We start from the raw sequence: 21,897 nt of genomic DNA on the forward strand, positions 1-21,897 counted from the left end.
TTCAAGGGTCTTAACATTAAAACTATTTTTAGCCATACGCGTTCATGGGGCGTTTAGAAAAAAAATTATCTCAGATACGGATAAATATATATAAATCACAACTTTGAGGTAATTTGTTTTTTGACTTCATGGACGGAAATGTTTGAAAATAGTTCAATTCAATTCAGAACTCTCAAACTAGCATTAAAAAAAGCACAATTATAGATGTATTAAAGTGTGGAAACTTTTACCATTCGACTAAGCATTCTCTCAAAGACCCTCAACTTTGAGGTTATTTTTCTTGTCACTCAATAGGCGAATATGTTTTTTTAAAAAAAATATAATTTGATTTAGCATCTTCAAATTAGTACAAGAAGTGCAATTAGAAATTTATCCAAGCGTGGATACTTTTTACTAGTGGCATGATCGTTGGTTCTTTCATACGGTGTTGGTTTCTTTTAGTCTAAAAATCTAGAAGCTCTAGTTCTGGGACCTCATTATTTTGGTCTTTGCCAAATTTGGATATCGTATCGCAATGAAGAAAACAGCAAGTAACTATAACTGCTATGGTGATTACTGCAAAGTAACAAGAAAATTTTGGGTTGCGTTGGAGCAAATCTATACGTATGAGGCCATTGATTGGTCGAAGGAAGAAAATGGAAATATAAAATATAGAAATAACTGCGAATAGAACTAGTTTGCAATGTTGCCAACAATGTCGTTAAATAGAAGATAAGTAAATAATTTTAAATTTATGAAATTCAATAAAATGTGTAATTAATACTAATTTTACCAGATAAATACAAGGGTTGATATAAAACTATCTACAAATTTAAAAATGAAAATGAAATGAAATCTTTAAGTTTTACGTCCCACGGTTATGTCGGTTAGGCTAAAGAAGACGGTGATGATGAGAGATGAGTGAAATGGTGGAATGAAGAAAGTGGGAGGAAACGGGAGAACCCCGAGAAAACCCACGAGCACGGTGTTTGTCCACCACAAAGTCCACACGGCGCGAGATGGGATCGAACCTGAGACCCCAAGCACCGGAGGTGAACGATTTACCACTGAGCCACCGCGCCCCCTGCCTACAAATTTAAGTAGAGATAATAAAAAAAAGCTACACAACTAAGCAGGTACTAAGGAAAACAGTATATTCGTTGGTGTTAAGAGAATTAAGTTTTGCTTTGCAAGCGATAGACTCCTAAAACTAAACCTGAAATGAAGAAAGTTTGAGGAAAGGCTGTAAAAAACAGAGGTTGAACATAGAGCTAAACGTTAAAATGACAAACGCAATACTGATAGGAAAAAAAGAAGTGTAGAAAATGTGGAAATTGAAGGGAAAAAGGAGAAAACGTGATTATATCATAGGCGCCGACTTGAAGAAAATATTGGGGGGGGGGCAAACAATGAATAAATATACTGTATAATCATATTCAGCCGTTTTCTATCAACTGCTTGATAAAGGCTCCCTTCCTCCCAGATCTCGGTCCGCTGCGAAATTCATAAACTAAGTCAAATTTGTCTAAAGGCATTAAAACAAATTCAAGTTCAAATTCTGGTTGCCATAGTGTTGGTTGAAGCTTCAGTGCTCTATTAAACACCGTATTGAAAACGGCGCTTTCTATCGATTAAGGAGGCTGTTCCTAACATTGAATTAAAGGCAAGGCAAAATTTACGACAGAAATTCTTGCTCCTCTTTGTCAATTCTTCTCCAACTGAATTATATTGCGGGGGGACGAGAACACCACCTTTAAATATTGAGGGGCCAAAAGTGCCCTGCCCCCAAAACTCCGCGCCTATAGATTATATAGTTTAAGGAACAACATCAATAGTAAAGATCTGAAATGTAAAGGGGAAATAAAAGCAAGAATAGGTTTGAAATGCAAGTCTTTAAGATAAAGAAAAGCCTTATTAGCGAAAATTTGAAATGTGAACGGAAAATGGAAGTAGGAATTTTAAAATAAGCCCTTAGGAAGAAGAAAATCATTATTTGATGGAAAGAAAAGATTTGAAATATGAACAGGAAATAAAAACAAAAAGAAAAATGTTGAAGAAACCCTTAAAGCGGATTATTAGTAAAGATTTGAAATGTGAACGGGAAGTAAAAGCAAGAATAGGAGTGGCGTAAGAAATTTTTAAGAAGAAGAAGAGCATTATTAGTGGAGATCTAAAATGTGAACGGGAAATGAAAACAAGGATAGTAATGACAAAAGAAGACAATGAAAAAAGGTTATTTTGCGGACGCTAAATACAGTTTCGTGCAGATAAGATTTTTCGTGCAAAATTTTAAATTGTGTAGAGCAGAAACATAAACATTACGGAACAGCGATGAAAAGCAATTGAGAGCTTTCGAAATGTGGGTTTGAAGAAGATTGGAGGACATGAGCTTGTTGGAACAAAAATACAATGAGAAAATGTTAGAACGTGTTGAGGAAATAACAAGAATAGTGCAAATAGTTAAAAATATCAAAATACATCAATAAATCGGTCTGCATTAAGATAAAAATTTATTCACTGGAAACAAGTTAATAAAGACACTTAAAATTACTTTACAGCTCTCCTTTATAATTCGAAATATATCAAATGATCTATCACCGTTATGATCTACGAACGAGTTAAAAACCTGTTTAAGGTTTATCGATTTTAATATATAACAATCTTCTGTTAGATTCCTCAGAAATAATCAATATTTCTGTATAGCTTATTCAACAAAGGTAGGAAATTAATTGAGAATTTCAAGGGAAAAAGTTTAGTTGTCTAAACGTAACTTCGTCCTGTATTCTAATTCAACACGCTCACTACTTTTAGGACAAATTGAAAATGAAGATTTAGAAAAAAAATCTGTTTTCCATTTCGGCAATTTTGTTTGTGTTTTGTAACTTGAATCCAATCTCTGTTGTGGCTTAGTTGGAAACCACTTTGAAACGAAGCACTGTTGCCCAGGGCTAATTAAAGCTCACCCTGTAAGTATTCGTTACACAGCTTTTACTCTGCTTGTTCAATTTGCTCTGCACTAATTCGTTTCAGTGGTTACATAACACGATTCATTTTTGCTGTGTTTAGCTACCATAGCATATTCACGTTTTTAAAAAAAGTTATTTTGCTAGTGGACTATGGTCCAGTGATACTGTATTTAAAATAATGCGGACGTTCGCTAACAACGCGGAAAAATAGTGGTGGGCAAACCTCAAGGGAGACATCTATTGTCGACAATATATATTAGCAACACACAATAGTAATATAACTCATGAACCATAGGTTAGTTACCTTCCTCTCTATATATATCACTCTGTTCCTATGTGATATGTACTTATATATTGGCATGTGTGCGACGAGATTGGTGGTTTGTGTCAAATGCCTCCTACAAATTAACGTATTGATTTAAAATGTGAGGTTTGTTAAATTATTGGAGAGTAACACGAAGAATTATACTGTACTACCAATATAATTTTCTACTCAGTCTCATGTTTCATTTACACATTTAACTTCAGTAATTCAATTTGCGTCTGGAAGTAATACAATACTTTCCAATTGTATTCAGGAATAAGTTGTTGAACTGAAAAAGTTTCAAAACCAAAAACTTGATAATAGAAGATAGTAAATACTGTCTTCTTGTCTTGAATAGGTCACATTTGAATAATATATTATTAAGAGTGCCAATACTTATATCACACCAACAGTGATATGTATCTTTCTTTCTAATTTCAGTAAGTTTCGCTGTGGCTAATTCTGTACCAAATAGAATGCTATAGAAAATTACGTAATATTTCTGATCTAGACCCATTTTTTTATATTATCCCAAAATTTCAGTATTCTATTATCCATTATAGACGAATAGAATTTACTAGGTTAAGACCGAGTAATACTTTTCCACTTTGATATGTCTTAAATAAATTTCTTCAAAATTATCTACTTACAGTATTGGAAAGGAATTTTTAATGAGTATGATTTTTCCTTTTTACATGGTTTCCTAGCAGCAAGATATAGGATATTACTATTTTCTATGCCCACATGTGACCTTGTGAAAAGGAGTTGTATCTCATAATTCTTGAGTATGAGATTATTATATAGTGCTTTAATATTTAGAATTACCCAGGAATCCTTTTTATTCCAATGTAGTATTTCATAAGGAATGCAATGCACTTAGGGAATCTGAACAAGAGGATATAATTTCATTTTCCTTGACATATAGTAGTGCTAGACACGTTGCAAAAGTTTCAGCCTCATATACAGATATTGATACTGGCAATTTAAATTTCAAAAACATTTGTGAGTGGCACAAAGACTGCTTCATTAACATGTAAGTCTGGATATTTAGAAACATGTGCATAGGGCAAAACTGTTCATTCTTTTAATTTTTGTATTTAATATTTATATATCTTATTAGGAAATCATTCATTTATTATTTTAATATAATTGGACATAATTGTCTTATTGAAACGAAATTAACATTATAATTCCATGCAAAACATGAAAGAAGCGGAATTTTATGAATAAATTGGCTTAAAATTTGAACTTGCACAAACTTTCACCATTTAAGAGTTGTTATTCTTGTATTGGAGGTTTTTTCGATGTATTATATCCTAGATTGTTTTGAGGTTTTGATATGATTGGTGTATTGTTCTTCCAAAGGTGTGATAGAATGAAGTTACCTGCCTGCCTTCGAATCAATATTGAGGCAGAAAAGACACTAAATTCTTTCAACAACTATTTTCTTTAAGGCAGAAGAAAGTTAAGAGAAGAGAATTGTTCTAATTTGGGGTAAATATATTTCAAATTGCTTGAAAAAAATATACCATCGTTTGCCTATTACACATTGTCTCATCACCAATAAACTGGAAGGTTTCATGTGCCATTTTCTTTTTGCTGAACTGCTGAGCAGTCTGTGAAATTTACAAAATTTTGTAGATAATTTAGGTGAAATTTCCAATTTAATTTTTGATCAATATATATATAATCCTAAGTTTTTGATTTTTAACATTAACTATTTTATGATTATTCAGTTTAATGAATCTCTATGGTATATTTTTCATTTTTGAGGAGATTATGAATTTCCTGTTAATTAGTACATTGTGAACTACTCGAATCATTTTGCTTGGATTATTGAGTTTGATTTTTTTCTTTTTTAATAGTAACTCTAAATAAACCGAGTCATATGCTTTTAAATATCAATGCTTGTAGCTGTTTCTTTTTAATATCAGTCTTCTGCCAAACGCACTGATTTATTACCTTTTGGTATAGGTATGATAGAAATCTTCTTTAAATCATATGGTATATTACTGCTATTCTAGACTTAATTTAAAATAAGTTAGTAATTTGTTCAAACCAGAATCCAGAAGATTTTTATAATAAAGGTAACTGATATCATGAATATCTGGAGTTATATTTTACTTAATTTGATTCAATACTACTTCTAGCTGTTGCGTAGAAAAAGTATTTTTTAATTCCTGATTATTATTACCAAATAAGAATTTTTCAATTCTTAATCTGTCATTATTAATATAAGGGGCAGTTAAGATTGATGGAATGGATCTATCCATGATGTAGGAGTATGTAGGCGTCAATTATTGAACTTGAGCTTGATTGAGTGCAACTTGAGTTCCAACATTAGTAATATATATAAAAGAAGTGTACGTGTGTCTGTCATCAGATTTTGGCATTAAAAGGAGTCACCTGGAGTCACCAAATTTTGTACACAGACAGTTCTTCACAGATCTAATAGAGTACGAGTCAGTTGCTTTTCGACTCAAGGGGGAACTAGGGGGTCAAAATTTAAAGTGTCTTGTATAGGTATATCTACACAGTGTACCATATTGCCTTTGAGGTAGGCAACCAAACCATTTTGCCCCTATTGCAGGTTGCATACCTTTCAGATATTTGATTTCTTTTTGCATTAACCTTATTCTTCGTGTGCAACGAACGGGCATGTGAGATGGGCCGAGAATTGTTATAATATGGGCAATGCCGAAAGGAGACGGGAGAAGTTTAAATACTTTTCATAAACCATATTTTCCCCGTGCGATGGACCGTCATTTTAGATAATATACAATATAATCTACCATCTTCAGCCTGAGTGATGGTTTAATTTAATTTGTTACAATTCAACGGGGAAGTGATTTGATTTCTTTTATATAGTTTACTGGGGATGTCAACAGCGAGACTATTTTATACTTTAACGGCCATATGTGGTACGTTAAGCTAGTGCCTTTCATTTCGCTCTTTAATCGCTATGTTAAACAGAAATTGAAATTGTGTTTGCGGAGTAGCCATTTGTCTTAATTCGTTTAAGCGAATTCAAGACTTCAAATAGAATATTTGGTCTTACTGGTTTCCACGTTCTGCCACCCTCTCTCGCAGATTTCCTTTTCTTTCTTTCCTTTTTTTAGTATACACGCGAAGGTCACTGACTTAATGAATTGCAAACGACGGCGAATTATGTCACGAATACCAGGCAAAAACACGAGGTAAACCTATGGTTTACGAATCACGCAATTTTTCGTTCTGTTTGTTCTTCACAGAGGGAACTTAATACATGAGTCACGTTTCACTTGATATTCTTCTTCAGATTTTCTTTTTGTTTTACTTTCTTTCTTTAACCATAAACAATAAAATAAATTAACCATTAGGAATTCAAAGGTTAATTTTATACTTAATCCTTCGTTATTTAAAAAAAAATATTAAATGATAACATTTAAGTCGTTTAGTGCTATGATTATAGTTAATAGGGGTTTGAATATTTTAGGTAATAGTTTCGTGGGCTATTTTGTGTTAGGCTTGCCAACCATACGATAGTTTATCGTGATACGTGATAATTTAAGCCTTAAAATGCTATATACGATAATGCCGTTGCGATTAATAGGTGAATACACGATAATTTTAGAGCGCACACTTTTTGCAACTTTTGATTGTGCTAGTAAATTTGTTGATGTGCATTAAATACAGTAATTATAAAACACAAACACACACACACACACACTGAGGTTTTTAGCAGTCGTTATCGCTAAAATAAATCAATAACGATTTGAGAAGTGGAAAATGGTAACCCTATATCAATTCTTTAAATTCAATTACGTTTAAGAGAGAGTGGAAATATTGTTGTTGTTCATAGTAGTGGTAATAAGGATAAAAAAAATGGGGAGGGCAGTGGCGCCGATTTTTAGTTCGAAACTGAAAATTACTAGCTCAGTTAGTAGTATTATACTTGTTTCTGCAATTATCACATGCATAATGAATATACGATAATTTTTTTTGTAATATATGATAATTTTAAAGACAAAAATGGATAATTTGGTTCTTTGAGGTTGATAACTCTGAGGCTAGTGAAATAAGATAATATTCTATTTCAAATGGTACTGTAAGAACTATAGTCATCTTAAACAACGTGAAATGTTCGGGTGCATGAAGTTTTTTTTTTTTTTTTTTTTTTTTAAGCACAATATTCAACGTAAACGACAGAGACGTTAATGGGCGGTAGTACCGATGGAAGCCTCGTGGCTATATTAATGTTTTTTTATTTATTATGTTGAGTAGCTGAAATATCCTTCTTCCCACGAAGACAATAGATTTATGGAAACCAAATTTCACCCCTTCCCACCTTAGAATAGGTATTTCAATGAAAGTTTAATGACAAAACGCGTAGAAATTTAGGCACATATTTTTGAACGTCTTACTTACTTGGTATATATATATATATATATATATATATATATATATATATATATATATATATATATATATATATATAGACAATAATCCCTTTAACCCTAAAGATGGGAAATTTTTAAATTGCCGGGACACGTGTCCGTTTATTTGTAATGAGGAGCTTTCGTACCTGCTTCCATCTGGACGGGGATGTGAAATGCTTAATTTGTTTGAATACATTATGGTCCCTGTTCCATCTCTCCCCGTAAGATATGCATTCTATCCAATTTGACATGGTAAAAGACTAGTTTCACGTAAGTAACAAAAATATTCCTAATTCATTTCATGCTATTTCAACCATTCACCAGTAATTCGATCGACAAGTTCAGTTTCATTCCTATATATTAGATAATATGGAGTCTTCGAATTATAATTATAACATCAGTATGATCATGAAGCTTTCATGAGTACCAGGGCCGTAATTTGTGGATGGCAAGGGGCAACTGCCCCCCAGGGAAGCTCTCACCGTTTAAGGGGGGCCCAGTTTAACACAAAATTTTCTTACTTCATATAGAATACGAACATTTGAACAAACTATAAATGAAGCATCAAACAGGTTCACTATATTACATAAATAAGACAGCACACAAAAGGTAAATAAAACAAAAATGAGTCGTGGGCCCATTTCGGTAAAAAATGTCTACCATTAGGAGCCCTAGAAATAATATTTATTCGTATAGCTTTGAGATTTGCCAATATCGTCCACTTAATTAATTTGTTATATATGGGGCGTGCGGGAGGGCCCACAAAGAGTAAGAGAAAGGTGTAAAGAAGGGGTCTACTTTCGAATTTTGCACGAGGGCCCAAAACAACTTTTTCTAGGAGTCTCAAATATTAATGCTTGCCCGCCCCTGAAAAAATCTAAGTTACGGCGCTGATGAGTACAGCTACATTAACATATCTGTCAATTACATTGAATTATTGGGTCAGTTTTTGTTTTCAATAAACTTGATAGCTCCGAGATATACAAACGAAAAGTATTTATGCCCTCTGTTAAATCGAAACTCTTAACTCATACTACCTAGTTGTATCCACTCCTGTCCCCTCTTAATCATCTCCATGCAAATACATTTTAATAAACATTGAACTTTATCAGTTCATATGGACTACTGTTACTATAAATTATTATTACTCTATCTATCCAAAAGAAAAAAATCTCGAGAACTAAAGGGTGTCGCAAATTCACGCAAAAAGTAATTTTGATAGAAAGAGAGGTTTATAATTAAAAATTGGGGTAAATAGTATATTGATTTATAAAATATATAGTAAAGGGTTATGTATGGAATAGCATATCGGGTAAATGACCTCCACGGCTTTCCGGAAAATACTCACTCTTTTCTTGAAATTTTCCATGACCGTTTTGCATATATATGTGACTGTAAATGTGGCTGAATTTCGTTGATGAAGCGTTCAATTTTCTCCTTCAAGGTGTGTAAGTATGAACATGCAACTCTTTCGTGAGAATACGATGTAGAGAGCTCCTCACAATATCCAATTCTTGACCACGGTGCCGAATTGATATTCCTAGACTCTAAGTAACACTTTCACGAACTGCTTCGATGTTTTGTGTTGAATGACTTATTGAAGGAGGCCAGAGTGTTTAAGATCACAAATTGATCCAGTCTCCTTAATTTTTTTTAAAATTAATCTCTTCACAATTGATGAAGTTAAATCAATATTCCGACCATATGTGAAAATTGTGAACTGTACTGGCCAAACCTTCATTATTTAATAATAATAATAATAATAATAATAATAATAATAATAATAATAATAATAATAATAATAATAATAATAATGCTAAACAATGAAAAGTATTATTCTTTTTGTAGCTCTCCATTTTTAATAATCCTGAATTGTCAGCTGTCATGCAGTCTTGGTTTCTGTTTCTCGTTGGCAACAGCTTACCGCACAAATGGAGCAATGTTCAAATCTTGCGTAAATTTTGGGACGCCCATTCCTTTGAAGAATCAACATCAAGTTTGTCCATGATATAGAGGATCAAAAGCTAGGAATCAAGTTCACTGATGGAGATGATATTCAAACCGGAAGCGGAAGAAATCAAACACTTCCGGTTTTAGTGTTGATCGCTATTGAGTAAACATGGCAATAGTTGGCGAGGAGCGACATTTTGGAATCGATTTAGCATTCTAAGAATAAGTGACACCTCTCTGTAGGGATTCCATTTTTTTTTATTTTTTTCCTACAGTCTTAAATTTTTATATTATTATAATATTTTATTATAAATTTCGTATATTAAGAGTAATAGTTTAATTTCTCTAAGTTTCTGTTTATGTCAGTTAGTTTTGTCATGTCGTTATTTAACTAGCTTATATGTGGGCGTAGTGATGCTAATGATCAAGTTTGTTACTCATCGAAATGTATATATATTTAGGAAAATTCTTCTATATTGAGTGAATTCATATTATTTTAGAATTATCGTATTCTAACTATTAGATTTCATTAATTGTGATAAATATTTTCAAAATTAATCATTCCGAAACTTCGATGATTATTTACAATAGGCGAATTATATTCATAGTCTTGTATATGTTTACCTTCCTATATATTTTAATGTAACGTTGTCATAGAAACTGGCTAGTGAAACCCTGATTTGGATATTTTAGTCGCTGAACGTCTGGGGTTGAGACTAAGTACTCGGTGGTGTTTTTAAACGAAAGCAGTCGTACGGAATTTCTGTTCTCGTATATATATATTTTGCCATTTTGTTGCTTTCAGTAGAAGTGAAATTAGGCACCTGACATTTAATTAGTAATGTCCACATGGAAGTTTCCAACTTAAATTGTGGGAGAAAATCCACTAAATAAAACAACCGTAACAATAACTCAAGTGTAAAAGTATCGCTAAATTCTTGTGAGAAGGTAGGCTATGTTTTCTCCGGCAACATAACTTATTTTATGTGCTTGCAGTACCGTAAGCCGAAACATTATTTTGGTTGAGAGAGATTCTTCAAAATTAACGTAAAACTAGCTGTAACATTTTGGAGGTTTTAATAGTGCAACTCAAATTACTTTTACCAGGCAGAAGTTGAATTTTGAGATGAAAAACGCAGTGAGCATGATTTGTGGCTAGTTTTATTTTTAGTCCCTCCTTCCACAGAGCAAAATGGCTGTATTTCCGAATATTGCACAATATTTTACAACATACCTAAATTATTAATATATTGACAGAATGAAGTCTTGTTGAACAAAAGTATAATTTTGTTTTTTATCCAATTCAATGCCTCATATTTATAGTAATGACAAAATTCTTTAAATCGGTTTTGATCCATAGAGTAATACTTACTGTTGCACGTATAAGCATAACAGATAAATATCAATGGAGAAAATACAGTTTGATGGATACTTTTATTTTTCTTTGTTGGTGTTTACAAAAATAATTCCCACAAATATTTAGATTATCTTGATTATTTTCCTATTTTGATTCTAATACAAATCATGATTAATGGACCAGAAAAGATGGTTAGATAGTGTTTTGGTAATATCTATGTTTAATAGATAATTTAGATTTTTCGGGAATACGCAATATAGAATAATTGTTGTAAATAATAGGACAGCTATTATTATAAGTAGTGAAATGCACTTATAGAATATGAACAGTACACGAGATTTTTTAAATCTATATATTAATATGTGGGACAATTTTAGAGTAAAGTAGTGATGAGTGTTGTAATATATGTAGAAAGCATATAAGACTATTACCATATTTTGGTTTACTATGTATATTAACATTGAATGTACACAAAATAAGAATAGTTCATAAACTATTTGTGTAGACACCTAAGCACAACCTTATATGAAAATATGAAAGTTATTTTGTTTAAAATTTGAGAATAACTTAACTATTCAAAACCGATTACTTACAGCTGGTTATACTTAAAGAAGTGGTCGTTTACAAAGGTTTAAGTATATAGTAAACTAGTGTTTATTCGAAGTAATTGGAACCGAACCTATCTCAGATACGCAAAAACTCGAATTATGCGGAGATTAAGTGTTATTGTATACAGTAGTACATACTGTAAATGACAAAGCATTTCCTTTAAAGCAAAATATTTTATTATGGTATTCTAAAATTATTTGTTTGAAAAAGTTAGTGATTGTTTTCTGGTACATGTGGCCTCTCTTTGATGTTGCAGTATTACAGCGATACACGATGAATGATAGTGAGCCTGGTTCGACGACAGCCAGTATGGTCGTCATCTCTTATAACAACTGTAATCTGCATTTTTTCGGTTAATACAGAGGCTCGGTTAACCGGAATTCAGATAATCGGAAGTCCACAGTATTTGAATTTTGATTCAGATCTATTAACGTAATTTGAAGGTTTGTTTGAGACATATTGAAGTCAAACTACTTGGAAACATTGGTTACTAAGCCAACGCCTAGGCCATAAAAAAAGAAGAGAAGAATAGACGACCATTTGTCCAAGTAAAAAATAAAGAAAGCAAATTGCCTACTCTTTTCTTCTGTTTTTGACTTCGTCTCCTTTTGTCCTTTGGTAACGACACAGTTGTGAAGATGCGACGTGTAATGTTTCTATCCTAGAAGCGTCTCTCATCAACGAAGAGAAAAGATAAAGAGTCTAGTTCCCAAAAGACTCCATTTGGGCGATTGTTAAGAGAGACAGAGAACAGCCAGACGAGCACAAAAGTTCATTGGCTCTTTCGCTAGCAGCACTCATTCTCAGGAAGATAAAAGAGAAAAAGAAACTAAACAACTGAGACATTTGAAACTTATTTCTTTGTTTTCACGTGCCTTTTTAAGGCACTGGTATTTTGATGGAAAAAAATCGAAATATCAGATGCTGTAATCACAATGCTGATTCTTGGAGAACATAGATTCATTTACTTGTACCAACATAAATAATATCGAAATTTTGTTTTTCTTGTTTATTTTTGATTCGTTTGTCTATTACAAAATAAGAAAGATTACTGAGTTTCTGCTAATCATAAAGAGAGAACTTTATTTTACTGCCGCAACATGTTATGCGGTAGAAATACTTAAAATCACATGAAAATGTATTAAAATTAAAATTTTCATAATACTCATAATTGTATATATGTTAAGTGAGTTTTCACCCCATTTTTGTTAGATTATACACTACATGTTATGTTTGGCATCATTCTTTCCTGAATTTATCCAACTTTATGTGATGACTAGCTGAACCTGCGCTCTCTACACAGCGCAACATTCGCATAAGTCCTTATGAACATTAATCTTCTTGTCATTCCTCACAGCATCTGTACATGTCTCTTTACAGACACAAGTGAAAGATGTCTTGATTTTTAAAAAATCGGCAAAGGGTAACATTAAGGGGATATTTTTTCGATTATTATTTCAATATCTCGCCGCGTTTGCAACATTTAAGCCTACTTCCGGTTGGAGTTTCTACTTCGTGTATGATCAGTGTTTCTTTCTTCTTGCATGCAGTATGCAATAGGCAAATACATTACACACACAATTAATTATAATATCAGTGATATTTGGTGTTCATTGGGCAATGCACTCCAAACAATAAAGGTTCATCTTAGACTGGAGAATGGTTATCCTTCGTTTTTCATTATCATTTGGCCATGAAACAAACGCCTGAGAGATTTACTACTCCTGTATACAATTATGTGGTGTTCGGATGTATAACTCGTAGGATATGTTGCTTTTTTTAAATTTCAACACTTCCAGTGTACCGCTAAAAATGTAATAAAGAAATAACGACCATGTTTTTTTTTAATATTCAATTTGAACAGGACAATCTACACAAAATTTGGACTCGACCAGGGAAAACGACATGTTTCTAGCATTTGTGGTTTTCGAGATTTCATTGTCGAAATAATTGGATACAAACATATAAACCTCGCATTTTAATATATACTGTAGATGTTAGTATTTTAATTGCTTATTTACGTTTCAAGTTATAAGTAGTAAATACCGTCTATTTCTGAATCCAAGATGAAGTTTCTTTTTGCAGTAATTTCGTGCCTCAAAATATTATATCGTCTTGCTTTCATGACATATGAGGCGTTCAGAGCACAATGGTTTCTTGCCCAATTACCATAGTTGTAACAAAACGATACATAAATTGTGTACACTCTGTTTGAATACATGAAAAAGTGAACTTACACTCCAGTTATTAAAAATATCTGGACCTGAATTTTTAAAACATTGAAAGAAGCATCAGATAGAGATATTAAATATGAATGAAATATGTCCGAAATGACTAAAAGTGGACTTGAATCTTTTGCGCACTGACCTCCCCATATTATGTGGAATTTTATATATATATATATATATATATATATATATATATATATATATATATATATATATATATATATATATATATATATAATGAACACATACACGAGCTTCCATTAAGCTCTAACTTTCCTCTCTCTTCGGCTACCAATGTCATGTTGGACATTTTCAGATTCATTGGCCTTTTCAGTGAAGAAGAACTAAGAGAGGTCTGTATCTGGTTGATTTAATTTTTAGTGTGATCCTATAGTGATTCTGAAAATATACCCAATATGTGATGTAGATGCACTTTAAAAAATTCTTTATTTAAAACATTGAAGATTGTCTCGGACTCAGAAATATCCAGTAACATGGATGTCGCAGTTCTACGAAATTTCTTTTGATGGAATATTTTTTAAAAATCGAAACAAACAATAGAAAGACCGATGTACGTTTCCGAAATTCCATTAGCATATACTGTATTGTATATGTTCGACAACTTACATTATATGTTATTGTTTTATTTTATCCAAATCATTTCTGTCACTGGATTAACAGCTAAATGTATTTGCTGGGAATCATTGTGATAGAGCGCTAACCTCTGGTGTGAAGATTCCTGGGTTCGTTTCTTACCATGTGAGCTTCTAATACTACAATATTATTAGTGTATAATGAAAATAAGTCGCAATGTCATGTGTAGACCACGTGAAAGGATTTAATTTGTATATTCTCAATTAATATTGAAGCTAGAAGTGATAGTAGTTTTCTAATCCAATCGGTTTCAGTAGGGTGACGATGGAATACATTCTTGGAGCACTTAACTGATTGCAAGAAATAGCTTCTTGCTATTTATTACTGTTTTTACTCTACAGCGATCAACGCTAATGTCGGAAGTGGTTGATTTACGGTACTTCCGGTTTGAATAGACGGTTAAGAGAGAAGATAGTACCTCTTCTTACAACGTTACATCAAATCCAAAAATCCTCTTCTCTCTAACTCTTTGTTTATGCTCTATGTGTTATAGATCACTATTGAAAACTAAGGTTGTAGGATTTCTATCACCTCTGTTTCTAGCAGGGAATTAAGGATATAGATTAATCTCTGGACGCTTAATTGATTGCAGGAAGCCACTTCCCGCTTTCGGATAATCGTTTTTGCTTTATAGTGATCAATGTTAATATTAGGGATGGAATCGAGACTAGATGAGATGAGATTGGATACAGTTTTGGTCTTGTCTTGGTCGGTAAATATCGGTCTGGCCTTGAATCATAAATCGTCGTCTCGTTTCGATAGTCTCGAAATAAATTGTGGGGAAACTAAAGTGTACAAGTATTTTGTCTTACAACTTGTTGTTTTCGGTTTATTTGATTTTTTCACTTCGTTCTTGACTGTATTGTAGGCCTTATCACGAAATGCTGAAAACAGTCTCCGAAAAACGTGCTGTCACCTTGAAGTATGTTTATGAGTTGTTTACACGTTTTCCAGAAGGGCGAGACACCGTACTAAAGGTCCTCCGAACTGGCTGGCCTACAATTGTATGCACCCCGGACAAGTACAGAAAGCGAAGGAACATTTAAGCCCAGAGTCGCCGTGTGACTGTGAGAATGATAGCAGAGGAAGTGGAAATTGGTCGTGAGATCTCATAGTAACCCAGAATTTGGGTAAATGCAAGCTTTGCTCTTGACTCGTGCCCCACACTTTGACACCGAAAAAAAAGCAACTTTTGCTTGACACCCATGGAGACCTCATCGACATGGTGAATCGAGTGCCAAATTTCCCGAAAACCATCATCATCGGCGACGAGACCTCGTATCTGAGGTAGGACCCGAAGGCAAGGGTCAAAGTATGGAGTGGCAAGGTTTAGGGTTACCGAAAAGCAAGAAGGTCTAAAGTGAGAGATCCCGCATCAAGACAATTCTCGTGGTGTTCTTCGACTCTGGGGGTCTCAAACATAAAGAATTCATCTCTGAGGACACCGTGTTAAATGCCGTTACGTACGTAGAAACATTGGAATATATGCTGCAAAGGATCAAGCGGGTACGCCCGCAGTACACCAAGCAAAACGACTAGACCCTGCTCCACAACAACGTGCGGCTACACACTGTCTTCTTGGTGCAGCACTTTCAGTCCAACAGGGGTTGTCTCAGTCAACCATCCATCCTACTGTCCAGACTCTCACCTCCAGAATTTTTCCTTTTCCTTAAAATTGAAATCAGCCCAGAAGGGCCAGCGGTTTTCGGACATTTCGAACATCCAACGTAATTTTACGACCCAGCTGAAGACCATCCATAAAGATGAGTACGCAAGGAGTGTCTAGGACTTGTACAGCAGTTCCCAGAAGTGCTTGACCATCAACTGGAATTACTTCCAGAGACAGTAATTGCTGTTTCAGGTAAGATACATTCGAATATAGACACCGTCACGGAATTTTGTGGACAGATGTTGTATTTCAACCTTAAAATCCCTGTCTGAAATTCCTTACAGAGCTTAAAAGATTCATGTCCAGATACTGTGAATAACATATTATATCACAACTTCGATAATTGGACCCATAGTCCATTTTTCACACTACTTTATGAGATTGAATTGCATTATATACTTACATATATACGTATTTCTTTATTTTCTTCTCCTAAATGGCCTTAGATGCCGAAAGTCCAGAAATTTAAATCAAATTCCTTGGTTTTCTTCAAATCAAAGTAAAGCACTCACAGGCGAGCTCATATTAATATTCTACTTCAGATGGAGGCCAATCTGACATTTAATTCGAATGTAAAGAAAATGTTTTTCTGGGGGGAGGGGTAGTTAACATAAGGACCTTCGGTACGAGAGACCCGGCTTCGATTCCCAGTAGGTGCTCGTGTGATTTTGGATCGTATGAGTATCGATCCACTTTCAGCCCATGTCTTATGTAATTTGGGATCGCTCGTTTGCTGAAAACAGCGCAAGTTTTAACAGATTTTTGCTGATAAAAAAGAAATTAGCTTTTACTTTTCGCAGATAAGAATGAAAAACGAAATGATGAACAAAATATAAACTAAGGGCATAACTGTTTAAGTCAATCATAGTAGACCCAGAATTCTAGGGTTTAAGTTGTATTTTATTTTTTCTATTCTCCATAATCTACGTTTCTCAAGAATTATATCTAAGATTAGCAGTTTATTTGTGTTATTTTCATGTGTTTAGAATTAGTCGTTTTAAATATTAGAGTAAATGTGCATTAATATGTAGTTTGTGCATTAGTATGTAGTACTGCGGAAACGTGGAAGTAAAGGGAGCATGATTCTGACCCCATCACCTCTTCATAATACCGAGGTCATAGTAGTGTAAAGCCGTACCATCAGGCCACCCACCGTCAATGGAAATCGTAAATGTACTTTCTGTTTTCACATTCTCCATTTTTTACGCCTCTTTTTGGAATTCAACTACTAAATTAAAATGGATACTAACGATATTGCAGAGTAAACATTAAGAATACTTGTTATTATTTAATGGATGTAAAAAAAAATCTGTTTAACAGTAAAGTAACTTTTTCTCATATATTTAATATAGCAGAAGTTCAGCTCACTTTTGAAATTCTACAACAATTAAAATATATTTGTAATTTAAAGAAAGATTTACACCTTACTTGAAAATGATACCAAAGATGGTTGCTGAGAAACATAGTGTTCTAATATTTTATTTAGCAAATATTATTTTAAATTTGCATTGAGAAGTTAGGCAAATTAAGCTACCTACCATCCTAGCAATCAGCCTAAGATAATCTATTCCTGGGCGAAAGTCCTCCCTCGTGGCTAAGCGGTTAACTTACGTGTCTTTCGTGGGGATCCAGGTTCGATTCCCGGCGGGAGTTCATGTGGTTCGGCTCCTACGTTAAGCTGTAGGTCCACGTCTAATATACCCTTACTGGTGAAAGGGAAGCTCAATCAATCAATCAATGTCTGGGCCAAGTAGGGTCGTAATAATATATGTGACGAGGATTACATTTCTTTAAGATAAGTATGGCATCCCTTACACACTACCCACTTTATTTATTGGGATTACATCTCAAACTACAATCCGCTTAGAAAGAATGGAAAAACAAAGAAAGAGAGAGAGCATCCTTTTAGCATTTTTGTTGGTTAGTAAAAGTAACAGTAGTGATCAGGGGCAACAATTGCCCTCCTTTCTCCCGTCTATACGATAATGACTGTGGTCATCTTAGAATAGGCGAGTCATTGTACTTATTTACATATAAGTTAACAATGCAACTTAGTTTAAATACAGGCAATGATAAAAAATTTTGGTCAATATTCGAGACGAAACCGATACTCTCAGGACTGGGATTAATCTCGTCTCGGTTGCATCTCGAATTACAAGTGTATGTCTCGATATAAGTCTCATCTCGAGCAAATGTTGATATATGTTAGGTTTCAATCTCGTCTCGATTTATAAAGACTCGTCTCGATCTCGGTCTAGTCTCAAATTTTCGAGACGAGAGTCGAGACTAGACTCGGTCTCTGCACCATCCGTAGTTAAAATCGGAAATAGTTGATTTTCACCCTTTTCAATTTGAATATTACTCGTGTCAATGAATTATATTCCTAACCTTTGATTCTCTATTTCCTGGCGAAAATTCACGGTGATCTATCAAACTCTTGAGCTATTTTGTCTTCTTGACAGACGGACACACAGACAGACACGGTTAATATAGAAAAGACTTTTGGTTGGTAAACGTAAATCCTTCAAAATTTTCCAAAGATGATAGTTATATCAAATGATGGATTTGATCAAGCTAAACAAAATAACATGTTCATGCGTAAGCTATATGGTCATGCGTAGTTTCCGAGAAAATCGACAAAAATTAATTGCTGTAGCGCTTTAAAAATATGTTATTCATTGCCAATAAAAAATGCTGACCAACACGCCACCTATTAAGATAAAAGTGATACTAAAATATACTCCATCAAGTTTATCGTTACAACATCAGCAAGATAACAATATAACTACAGTTAATGAATTATAATAACCTAAAACTAACATTAACATAGTTCGTTTATTTGCTTACTGGAAGTCTAGCATCCTTTTCCAGTAGCGAGGCTATATAAGGAATGAATCTAGAATTCAAAGTGGAATTCGAACCACGGTAATGCGTTCAAATTTTTTTAGTGCTCTCCGACTCGGAATCGAACCTAGGACCACGCAATTCAAAGGTGCACACGCTAGCCGATAGACTACCGATGGGAGAGGTTATTTTTCAATTAGTGTTTTCAGAGTTGCACGTGTTTCTTGTAACAACATTGTGTCCGTGGGTTTCCTCAGAGCTCTTCGGTTTCCCGTCAATCTCTTCATTAGACCAATTCTTTTCTTATAACACACCTGCACCTGTCAATAATCTCCTTCAGACTGTAGGGCTTAATCAGGGATGTTACACAGTAAAGCTTTTCTTATTGCATTTCAGATTTTCAAACTCTTATATAACAAAGTACGTTACATGAAGCATTTCGGCATAACAAACAGTTACGTTCTGTATGCATTTGATCGTTACTGAGAAGGTAGAAGTAGATGGATATAATCAACGATGACCAGCATTGTGAAGCATATTAACTGAATCATATGATTACAATCTTCAACGTATCCATATCAAATATACTTCTAATCACAGATCCCACAGTTTTAAACAATAAAACAAGTTATGGTTATCAAATATATATAAATATACATATAAGCCACACGATATTAGGTTTTGTGAGATTGTGAAAATGATATTTTTCTAATTTCTTGAGTTTCTACTCTGAACCAGTTAATATGTTCTGAAATTCGCCTACTTAGTTTGAAACCAAACCATTTCTGATTTACTATAAGTTGCATGAAATCCATATTATTTTTGTATTGCAGGCAAAGCGTACTCGTATGAAGAGCCAGAGTCGAGTTCGGACAGCGAGGAGGATGTCCTCCGTAGACTACAACAATCCATCAGCGTCCAGTCTACGCAATTGTTGACGGAGCCGCTACCAGGACCATCCGCCGTCGAGGACCCTTTCTACCAACCGGAGCAGCAAACACAACATCAACAACACACATATGCTCATATAGGTGAGTATATGCCGTATATGTCCTAGCTATACTTACAATCATGTTTTGATCCCACAACCACAATGTACCTAAGTGTCAGGTGAAAAGCTCCTTCTTGAAGGGGGAAATCGGTTTATGAAAAGTATTCGAAATTCTTTCTCCGTACCTTAGGACATATTACAATGAAAGTATCACACCCTTCCCATCCACACCCTTTCCCCCATGCCGATGGAGGATGAATATAAACTTAAATGGCATCAGAGGTGTCAGTATTCACGTCAGTGATCGCGAAAACTATGGATTGAACATTAATATAGGTAGTTTTCGATGTTACCACTCCATTTTTTCGCATAAAGTATAATCCCCCGCTTTCCCCTTAGAATATGGATTTTAATCAGTTTAATATTATAGGGCTATGATCATTGGGAGGGATGTGGCAATAGGTTCAGTAGTATTGCAAACAATTCGACTTCTCAAGACAATATATCATGACTATCCAGAACATATTACCAAAGCCGAAAGTGGTTTAAAGAAAAAACGATAAAATGCTATCAAGGTGCTATTTTGCAATGGAGTTAGTGTTTCAAGAATAGGTTTAATCTCCTTCCTTAGCCATCTATTTATGCAGGAAGTGATTCAAACAAACTATTTTTGATTTCAACCTTTATCACCATAGAGTAGAAATAGTGAGGCATATCGAGTAATGGCTTCTTTGATGGATTCAACGTCCGAGATACAGGCAGTAGCGGTTCGTGGTCTGTAGAAGTACCGGTTGCAATGTTGCAATATCAAAGGTATGTAGTTACGCGTGAGTGTTCCCCTCCCCCTAGCATTCTTGAGTCTTAGCCAAAAAATATTCAGGAAATATAAAGAGGAAAGTCCTTATAAGCTCCATTTGTATATTTATTGATTAAAGTGTATTCTCTAATATTGATTTAATATATAAGTTATTTCCTTTTTTCAAACAACCACTATCAATGTACGTTTATACACTATTTATATACAAAAACTTCTACTTTCATGTTATTAAACAAGAGATAAATCGAATATATAGCATGTGCTGTAAGCCATGAATGATATCGTTAACCCCAAAAGAAGAAGAAAAAAGCAAGAAAATTGCATATATTCATGCACACAGTTAAACAAAATTATTTAATTAAGTAAACCATGAATTATTTTAAAATGGATGGTCTTTCTTCGTTCTTTTCAAGCTTCAAATTCTTCTATGACTTCATTGAAATCTAAAATGCTGCTCGCCAAGTTTTTCTGAATAGAAAGCATCGCTACTGCAAATATTTTCCGCTTTATTTTCTTTAAGGTACAGAAACACCTCTCTTCTCCGACAATATGCATTTTGTTAGCATTTCTTTGTATGAATACAAGGGACAAAGAGTTCATTTTCAGTAACTACGTATTTTTGTCTGCTGTTCTATTATAAAGAAGCATGAAATATAAGATTTTTTCCTTCGAAAATGAAAAAAAATAATAGTTTAACATTCCAGCAATTTAGGCTAAAGAAGGCGGATGAGTATTGAAAGTAAATAATTTGAGATTATTTTTTTATGCTCTCCGCCGGAAATTGAACACGGGATCATGTGCACGAGCGACACACAGCTAGGAATTAGACCAGTGGTAAGACATTCTCTTCTTCGAGTCTCGATCGCCCTCCTTCCCACCCAGAATAGGATATTTTTTATTTTAAAAATAAAATCTGTCCCAAGAATTTTTACCTTTGTATTATAAATGTAAAATAAAATCTATTGACTTCGAACGACTGCCCTCCCCCAAATATTCAGCTTGGATCCGCCCCTGCTACCACCAGACGCGTATTTGCTCTTTGCGAGTTTCTGTTTGGTGACTAAGCGTCTATATCTCACTCAACCTATCAATTGAGTCAAGCGCTGCCAAA

The 21,897-nt window shown here is 34.0% G+C and overlaps 1 protein-coding gene across 2 annotated transcripts in view; it reads left to right on the forward strand.

Annotated features, from left to right (window-relative positions):
• The window catches only part of Syt14 (Synaptotagmin 14), a 474,462-nt gene that overhangs the window by 346,612 nt on the left and 105,953 nt on the right, over window positions 1–21,897 (forward strand). For both annotated transcript variants that reach the window (XM_081730700.1, XM_081730699.1), the window contains exon 3: window positions 19,812–20,009. In XM_081730700.1, the coding sequence (XP_081586826.1) occupies window positions 19,812–20,009 (198 nt within the window). The remainder of the gene's footprint in view (window positions 1–19,811; window positions 20,010–21,897) is intronic.

This window comes from Thermobia domestica, chromosome 11, assembly GCF_964235325.1.
Source record: "Thermobia domestica chromosome 11, izTheDome1.hap1.1, whole genome shotgun sequence".
Classification (NCBI taxonomy): Eukaryota; Metazoa; Arthropoda; class Insecta; order Zygentoma; family Lepismatidae; genus Thermobia; species Thermobia domestica.